Source organism: Carassius gibelio, chromosome B16 (assembly GCF_023724105.1).
Source record: "Carassius gibelio isolate Cgi1373 ecotype wild population from Czech Republic chromosome B16, carGib1.2-hapl.c, whole genome shotgun sequence".
In the NCBI taxonomy this organism is placed as follows: Eukaryota; Metazoa; Chordata; class Actinopteri; order Cypriniformes; family Cyprinidae; genus Carassius; species Carassius gibelio.
In genome coordinates, this window is record NC_068411.1 from 14,828,055 (window position 1) to 14,837,385 (window position 9,331).

General features: G+C 35.9%; 1 protein-coding gene across 1 annotated transcript; it reads left to right on the forward strand.

Moving 5' to 3' along the window:
• The first annotated feature begins 278 nt into the window (after positions 1 to 278).
• On the forward strand, positions 279 to 8,107 carry ube2s (ubiquitin-conjugating enzyme E2S). The gene is made up of 5 exons (XM_052578399.1): positions 279 to 542; positions 625 to 760; positions 1,253 to 1,400; positions 1,480 to 1,670; positions 7,714 to 8,107. The coding sequence occupies exons 2-5, from the start codon at positions 758 to 760 to the stop codon at positions 8,047 to 8,049; spliced, it is 678 nt and encodes a 225-aa protein (XP_052434359.1). The 5' UTR covers positions 279 to 542; positions 625 to 757; the 3' UTR covers positions 8,050 to 8,107.
• Positions 8,108 to 9,331: the final 1,224 nt, after the last annotated feature.

Genomic DNA, 9,331 nt, shown 5'->3' on the forward strand with positions numbered 1-9,331 from the left:
ATTAAACCCCATGTTGATGTGATTTCTAAGTCTTTGATTGGATCATGTATTGAAACAACACTTGTCCTGCCTTTGGGAGGGTATGAGTTATTCAAACGCACCTATTACCAAAGAGCATTTTTCGCATTCTCCACTTTCTGTGGTCCGTGAGGGTTCCAAGGTATACTACGTCAGCGTAACCCAAGCTTCTGATTGGCCATAGTGATTTAATTGTTGAGCACGTGCAATGCTTCTCAGACTCTGATTGGTTACTCCTCTTTCGAACCGCTTCTTAGACGAATTGTATTTTTGTTCCTGTGTCAAAAAGACAAGCTAGCTGGTAACAGTCTACGGCAGCTATCGAGCAAACTAACTTTATCAGACGAAACAGACAACACATTGGACTTTAAAACTTTTAGACTGCACGTTTCATCTGAAAACAACCTCGGATAGTAGTTTCTTAAAGGAAAGCTCTGGAGAGTAGTTAGATATTTTCATTTCTCGGGAAGCCCGTCGTTAGCTTAGCCTGGTTTGGTAGCCACAGCAAACCGACCGACATTACAGTGAGAAAGTGGTTTTGATAACTTGTAAATTCTTTAAACCTCTTGGTATATTTCGCTGTCTTGATTGATTTGCAAATTTTAGATCCGTTTCCGGTGGTTTCCGTCGGTTGTCGTTGTGGTGGATCACCGGATCGGTTGGGTAACGTTAGCAGTTAGCCAAGTTTTCTGATTTAAGACAAATTTGCTGGCTATTATAAAACCCAACACAACTGGAAATGGTACGTTTAATCTGAATGGTGCTTCTAACCGTTTGATTTAATGTAATTTTTTTCATTACTTTTTAGCAGTTTAGGTTTTAACTGTTATATTATTAGAAGGTACAAGCTGTAACTTAATTAACGACTAAAACTTTATCATTCACATAAAGTTGATTACATTTTTTCGTTCTGTTTTAACTCAGATTTTTACCTTTTTTTCTGTCTTGAGTTAATAGAACAGATTGTACTTCTGATGTTTGAACTAGCAGTCATGTGCCATTCGTTCAAGTAAATGGTATTAAATAACTCTGTTGATGAAAATAAGTGTATTTTCAGGATTATTGCTTTCCTAAACCTGCCATGAAACAAGACAGAAATTGATTTTTAGTAAAGTTTTTTTTTTTTTTTTTTTTTTTGTCATGAACATGCGCAGATTCACCAGCAAATGTCACTTTGTAGCTACTAATGCTGTTCGTGCTTGTGACTTTTTTTTTTTTTTATTTTTTTTTTTAGAATTCAAACGTGGAGAACTTGCCGCCTCAAGTGTTGAGACTCGTGTATAAAGAGGTTTCAGCCTTGGCAGCAGACCCTCCAGAGGGGATCAAGATCTACCCCAGTGAAGAGGACATCACAGAGCTACACACTGCTATTGAGGGCCCAGGTAAATAGTGCATATTAGTTCTCCTTTTAAAGGACCTTAGCGAAGTTAACAATTAACCTTTTCCCCTGTTTCTCAACAGAAGGAACTCCGTATGCGGGAGGGGTATTCCGGATGCGTTTGGTCCTTGGGAAGGATTTTCCTGCTGCACCTCCCAGAGGCTATTTCCTCACAAAGATTTTCCATCCTAATGTTGGGCACAAGGGTGAGATCTGTGTCAATGTGCTGAAAAGAGACTGGAAGGCAGAGCTGGGCCTGAGACATGTATTGCTAGTAAGTAATATTTTTACTTGTATTTAGTTTTTTTTTTTTTTTACTGTCCTGGTAAACCTAGAGTTAAATGCAGGTAAAAACGCCCTAAATATATATACATTTGTACACTTTTTTTTTTTTTTCATTACTGTAAAACAATAAATCACCTATTTTGTTTAAAACAGTTTTTAGTTGAGTAATTGAATAACCATTACCAAGCAGAATCCCTGTAAAAGATAATGAACTCAAAGGCAAACATATTCTATTATGTATGCTAATATGCCTGTCCTATCATATTTAAATGACCATATTTTAGTTTTTTAGTTTTCATAGTAACACTGATTTTAATTGTTAGTCTATAGGTTTTAAACTGAGAAAAAATTTAAATGTGCATTTCATTGAAGCTACTGTAACGCCATGAGTTACAGTAAGGATTTAAATGATACTAGTAACAATTTGCTACAAGACAACAAAAATAAAAATTGGCCAATTCTAATGAAGCATCTTACTCCAAGGGTTTACATGAATTTTTTTTTAACCTAATGTATATATATGTGTGTGTGTATGTATGCAGGGATGGGTAGTATTTAGGCCTGGGCGAAAAATCGATTGAATGAATTCGAATTTTTTGTTACAGGAGATTTAAAAAATAAGTAAATCGAGTTTTTGTGTAATGGCGCATTTTGGGCTCCCTGGAGCTTCCGTAGCGTTAGTTTCACATGGCAATGGCAAGCGACAACAACAACATAGCACACACGAAACAGCAAGCGATAACATGGCTACCGGTCAGAGTTGGAAGTTTGTTCCAAAGAAAGGAATAAAATCATCTGTTGTTTGGAACTGGTATGGGTTTGCTGCGACTAGGGGTGTGATGGTTAGTATTTAACCGTGAGACCGGCGGTTATAGTTGAACACCGTCATTAGAACTCTATAACCGCCAAAACCGTGTCATTAAAATATTTTTTACAAACATTTTTTATCAAATTATTTTCATTTTTTAGATAGGATCATAAGATATATATATCGGGAGACATGGTTTTTACCACTTAATGAAGTTTTGTAAATCGTCAGACATGATATTTACCACTTCATAAATTTTGCTTTGTAGAAAACCTTTCTTAAAAACGAATTTCGTTTTGTACTAATTTTATCTTAATTTTAATAAATGTTTCATCAACCAATTGCATGTATTTTAATAAATAAAAAGCAAATATAGCAGACAATGATAACCGTGACATGTAAGCACCAGCGCGCGTCGCGTTCACTTGCACTGCACTGTAAACTAGAGTACATCTCATCGTAAATGAAACTCAGCGTAGGCCTATGCCTCATACATTAGCATTAAATATCTTTGCTGCATCCTTTCTAGAACAGACAAGGGCTTTTTTTTTTGTGGCTCGTATCAGCAAAGCATTGCATTGCCATAGACCGCAAAACAATCAGCGGATGGTGGGCGGGTGCGGCTTTGAAATTTGCTCAAAAAACGTTGGCGTGGATGAGTTTTGTGACAGATCTCCTTAATAATAAACGGAGGTCTGAAATCTCTGCCCCTTTACAGATCAGAGCGCGCGCTGACACGTAGTTAACCCGCTATCTCCAAGAACAACCAATTGACTCTACGGCAGATCCACTGCCCCCCCACCCCCTCTCGACGGTTATGTTATGAACCGTCACATTAGACTCACGTCATAACCGTCATCACCAATTCTAAAACCGGCACACCACTAGCTGCGACAGACGTGCGTGATTTCACATCGAGCAGCTGTTACTTCACAGAGCCATTGTTAACTGAGAAGATGCGCAAATCCACTTCATTTTCAGCGTTTATTTGCGCATCTTCTCTATTAACAAACGGCTCTATGTGAACTGTAACAGCTGCTCTATGTGAAATCACGCACCTGAGGGAATTTACCGCAGATTAGAAAACCGGCTTTTACTGACAAGATGCGCATAACGATCGGCCGATCGTGATCGGAGCAGCCCTACTTTTGATTAAATTAAAGCAAAATTTGCTTTAAGTTGTCTGCTGTTTGTACTTGTTGCTTTCCTTAAGTAGGGGGGAAATCGGAAAGAAATCGAATTTAAAAAAATTAAATCGGAGATTTTCATATAAAATACTATTTTGTATTTAAATACCTTTTGAAAAAAAATCGAATGTATTTTGAATTTAAACATTTTAATCTGAGTTTTTTTTTTTTTTATCTTCAAAATACATAAGGTATCTGTCTCCTTATTAGACTGCTGATTTCCTGCAGGGATGGGCATTATTTAAAATACTATTTTGTATCTAAATACATTTAATCTTAGTATTTCTGGATTTAGTATTTTTGACTATACATGTTAATACAGGAAATCGGCAGTCTAATTAAAAGGTTGGATGGCAAAAAGTATTAGGTATTTTGAAACCACAAAAATACTACGATTAAATTTATTTAAATGCAAAGTAGTATTATACTGCCCATCCCTGTATGTGTTAATATATATATTAGACCTGCAACTAACGACTATTTTTTTCTTTCGATTAATCTAACGATTATTTTTATAACAATAAATAATTAGTTCTTTTTTTTATTAGCTAATGAATCCTTTGGATAACTTTACCAAAAAAAAAAGTAAAACTTCTAATATAATATTTCAATCTTTTATTAATTTTCAACTTATGTGGTTGAAGTTTTTACAGTATAAAATAAATAAGAGGCAAAGAAAATTATTTTACTATGGTAAATATGAGCTTATGTTAGCATTTATAATTAAACCACAGTAGCCATAAATTTACTGTTGTCTGAGACGTCATGAAATGTTCTTTAGCATCACAAACCATAAAATGTAGTCAGGGTTTGCTATGGTTTAGCATGGTTTCCAGAGATCTAGAGCTGATGCGGGGTGGCTCGGTGGTTTGTGACTGTTGTCTCGCGGCGCGCTGTCTTTTAGGGGGCCGTTCACATATCACGTCTATTGCGCGCTCAAGTTCGTTATTTCCAATGTAGGCACGCGATAAGCGCGCTCATAATGGAAGCGACGCGCACGCGATGCGACGCGCTCGTTTTTTCCAGGCGAGTCCGCACCGCATCGAGTTATTAAAAACATCTTAACTTTTCAGAATGCCGCAAGCGCAAGAATATCAGACCTGAACCAGGAAGTTGGTCACCAGATCACACGGTAACCAGTTAAACCTTAACACCGGAGAGCGCCAAGATGTTTTCCTCTGAGGTGCTCGCGCATCGCAGTTGTGCTGCCGTGGTACACCATATCGGTTTTACAAAGGGAACAAACAAAGGGCCATTTTATTTGTGCTGTGTTTAAAGTATTCACATACTTTTGTGATAGAATGCAACTTTCTCCATTCACATTAAGCCATTACGCGAGATGTAAACAAACAGTGTGACGCGTCGACGCATTTCACGCACGTCGACGTATTTTTGTAGTCGACGTAATCGATGACGTCGACGCGTTGTTGCAGCACTATATATATATATATATATATATAACAGTGCTGTCAAATGATTAATCGTATCCAAAATTTTGTTTACATGTGTACTGTGTATATTATATATGTATGAAGAGTTTCATTTTACTCAATGCGATATTCACAGAGTAATTAAGTCATGTTTTCTCCCCTTTTTTTCTAAATTGCGTCAAACACCAGTCTCCCTTTTTAATAGAATGTTATATCGGCTCAATCAATCACAGTGCACCATTCTACACACTCTAGACAGTAATGGCGGCGCTCTGAATATATCCGGTATCATAATTTCATCAGCTCATTTGTACTCTGTGATCAACAGACAAGGGGTGCTTGATAAATCGTAAATTTTTACTTCAATTAATCTATCTATTGCATTTTAGAACAAAGTATGTGTAATTTATTTTAAATAATGAAACCATTCATTTTCATTCCAAAAATCTGAAAACCTTGTGGCCACAAATTTATTTTTTGCACTAACAAACACACATAAACCTTATGCAACACATCCATTTTGATTGGAGTAAAAATGTTTTCTTTATTAAGAAAATGGGAAGATGAAAACCACTATTTGTTTCAAACTTTCACATAGCATCTTTAGATTATTATAACAAAAAATTCTAATCCAGGTTTTGACATTCGAAGATTTATTATAATATAGTTTTTTTTTTTTTTTTTTTTATAAATCCATTGAATCAATATGAAAGTTATTTTTCATAGTGAAAATTATGAAAATACACAACATAGTAAGTTGATCCACATATCACAGCCTCTGAACTTGGTCAATACTAATCTTGTATACAGGGACTGGACTAAAGATACATCCATCAGTCATCGCCTCCAAAATGAATTCAACAGGTCATCTTAATAATGCTATTAATTAATTACAGCAGTAAAATAAAATTTCCTCATGAACAATATCACGTTAGATGACAGAAATTCCAAAATAACATTTCCCTTACATATAACTTGTGTATGTGTACATTCATTTAGTTAATTAAGTGCTATGTGCTGTATTACCAAAAACATAAATGGCATTAATAAAAACACTAACACTGACAAGCTACACTATCACATTCATAATCGAAAGTGATTGATCTAATGAATGCGATTATAGTGCAGCTTGTCAGTGATCTACTGCTCTGTGTATTAAATGCATCTGAATAACTTCTGAATAATTTACCGGTGTTATTGATCACAGAAGCAGCTTTACTGATGAGCTGTGCATGGGAAACTATAATGCCTGGTGTATTTAGAGCACCACCATTACGGTCTACGCTGCGTGGAATGGTGTGCTGTGATTGGTTTAGCGAATAGATTGCATTTTGCAAAAAAGGGAGACTGGTGTTTGTCATGGTTTTGGAAAAAAAGGGAGAAAATATGACCTAATGAATCTGCGAATATCGCATTTTGCATAAAAGTGTTTTGTACTTTTTTAATACCGACCAGATATAATACTGATTTTGGCGCAAAAAAAAGGCGTTTATCGCATTTTGGTACCAAACTATTCATATTTGTCTGTGTGTGTGTGTATATATGTGTGTGTGTGTGAGCATAAAACAATATATTGTCATGGATCACAATGCCCTACTTCCCCACTTTTTTTTTTTTCTCTTAGGGCTGCACGATAAAGCGCATGCGCTATTTAATGCGCATCTTGTCAATAAATGCGCATTAATATCGCATGCGCTTTATTGTGGAGTAAATGTGGTTACAACTAGGCATGGGCCGATTACCGGTTTCAAGGTATACCGCGATTTTGAAAATGTCACCCTATCAAAACCACTAGTTTTCAGTTATACCGTTCCTGGGGAATGCGCTGTTTTCCATTTCTCCTCAAAGACTGAAAGAGTAGGAATCCCTCAGGCTGGGTGCAGAGTAACACTGACCCCCTCCTCCTCCTGTTGGTGCCCATGCCTAGTTGCAACAGAGCTTGTACCTCATGACTGGTGTATGTATTTTAAAAAAAGTATCTATTTCAAGTGTACCTGTATTGTACAACTATGACCAGGGGTGCATAAGTGGTCCGCATGCGCAACCAAAATAAAAAATGCGTAATGTAAATGTTCTTATGGCGCATTTGCGCACCGACATGGTTGACCGCTGTTAATGCACAAATACCATTTTAGATCACAAACTGTACTATGTTTTATTTTCAACCTGAAAGCATTGGGGATTACATAAAGCGATTCTCCTTAAAGAGGCAAACAAACAAAGTACCGGTAGTAGTAAATATTAGCATTTTATTTTTACGTTTATTTACTATAAAATAAATGCATTTGTATTTTATACTAGGACTGATTTTTATTTTTAATATAATATTTTATATATTTAATAAAAATTAATATATTTAATAAAAAAAAAACTAAATAGTGTAATAATATTATAACTATTATTAATTCATTTTTTTTATATAGTTGCATTTAATGGGTCATGCTATATGCAGTGTGAGGACCAAACCAAATCTCCAGATTCTCTTCTGAGAACCAGGCTGTAAAAATTATTATTATAATTCTTGACTTGCAAAATGGTACCTTTTTCTGTACTGTATTATGTAATTCACATTTATAATCCAAATCCTTCTAAATCTTTCTTTCACAGACTATCAAGTGCCTTCTGATCCATCCTAACCCAGAGTCGGCCTTGAACGAAGAGGCTGGGAAGTTACTTTTGGAGGACTATAAGGAGTATGCATCCCGTGCTCACCTTCTAACAGAGATCCATGCTATGGGAGGCACATCAGGGGCCCCTCAAGAGCCTGCTGATGGACCCCAACCCAAAAAGCATGCAGGAGACCCAAACAAACGTGTAGTCGGTGCTGCTTTGGTAACAAATGGGGTTGCCACCAACAATTTAAGTAACAGCAGCTCCAGTGGCAATACTAATATAGTTGCAAAGAAGAAAACTGATAAAAAACGAGCTCTGAGGCGGCTATAAAAGTGAATGAGTCTGTGCTTTTTGTGTACATAATATAAATATTGAAGTGTGCAGACCACCTTTTCTCCTTCTTAATCTGTCTTACCATTTTAGGATAACACATTCATTTTGTCATGCTCCTACCAGATCACTCATCTCCTTTTTGTTTCCTTGTCTCTTTCACCTTGTTCTCAGGACTTGAACTGTCTTTGTGACAATTCTCTCTGTTTCATTCACGTAAGGGGTTTTCATCTGTGTTTTACAATTGGTTGGAGTATGAAAACGTTAGTCAAATTTTTTACAGTTCATTTGTGGCCTCAAGAGTTATCATGACCATAAGCAGGAGTTTGGTGTGTAATGTCAGAACAGAATTTATAATATATTTAGATTACAGGTGTGATGGGACAGTTACTGTAATGCTGTCCCGTTGTAGTTGGACTGAACGCAGTAAGTTTTTGTTTTTTCGGGGGTTTAATGACGAATAATACACTGCACAGAATATGACCGTTGTGTGTTTGTGGTGAAAGAGATGCAGGATCAGGAATAACAGAGGGGGAGTTAAAATGTGGTCTAAACATTAGTTATATGAATATTAGTTTTTTTTTTTTTTTTTTTTTTTTTTTTTTTTTTTTATGTGTGGTGGTATTTTAATTGTTTCCAGTTTTTAATAAATTTGTCAGTTTATTTCTATTTTGTACTTCACTTTTCAAAAGGCCTATATTTTTTTTTTTTTTTTTTTTGTGCGTGTGAACCGCTATATTTCCCCGACAGTGATTGAGTCCTTAAAGCCTTTAGGCCAGTCAGGGTCGAGCAAAGGGGCTGATAGTTAATCATGAAATATGAGCCAAAAGTGCTGTTCAGTCTCATCTTTGAAATGAAGTAGTTTGGTTATACTTTTCAATAAGAACATTAATCCCTGTTTATATGACCATACAGCTGCAATTTTCACTGTCTCTACTGGTCTCTCAATCAAAAGGCTGTTGAGGAATCTTCTCTGGTAGGCTGTTGATGCCCATTGTTACATTTATATGGGGCCTTCAGTTCCCAAAGATCCTCTCTTAACAAAGTGATATGAACTTTGGACAAGATGTGTTTGGAGAAACAATTTACCCATATTTAAAAGTTTGTGGATGAACAATAGGGTATTTTGTGGCCATTATTTAAGTTATTTAAATTAATAAGAAATAAAGGAATTTTAGGGAGCAATTTGATTCTATCTTTTATTTATTAAAGAAAAACTGTGTTTGTCTATATTCTGTTCTTGGCTGTGTTTGTTGGAAAATTGAACTGGGCAACGGAATTA

Bases quoted from the DNA above. Each gene is read 5' to 3' on its own strand.
- ube2s (XM_052578399.1), top strand. The intron at 1,401-1,479 runs GTAAATAGTGCA...GTTTCTCAACAG, and splicing joins CACTGCTATTGAGGGCCCAG to AAGGAACTCCGTATGCGGGA. The intron at 1,671-7,713 runs GTAAGTAATATT...TTTCTTTCACAG, and splicing joins GCCTGAGACATGTATTGCTA to ACTATCAAGTGCCTTCTGAT.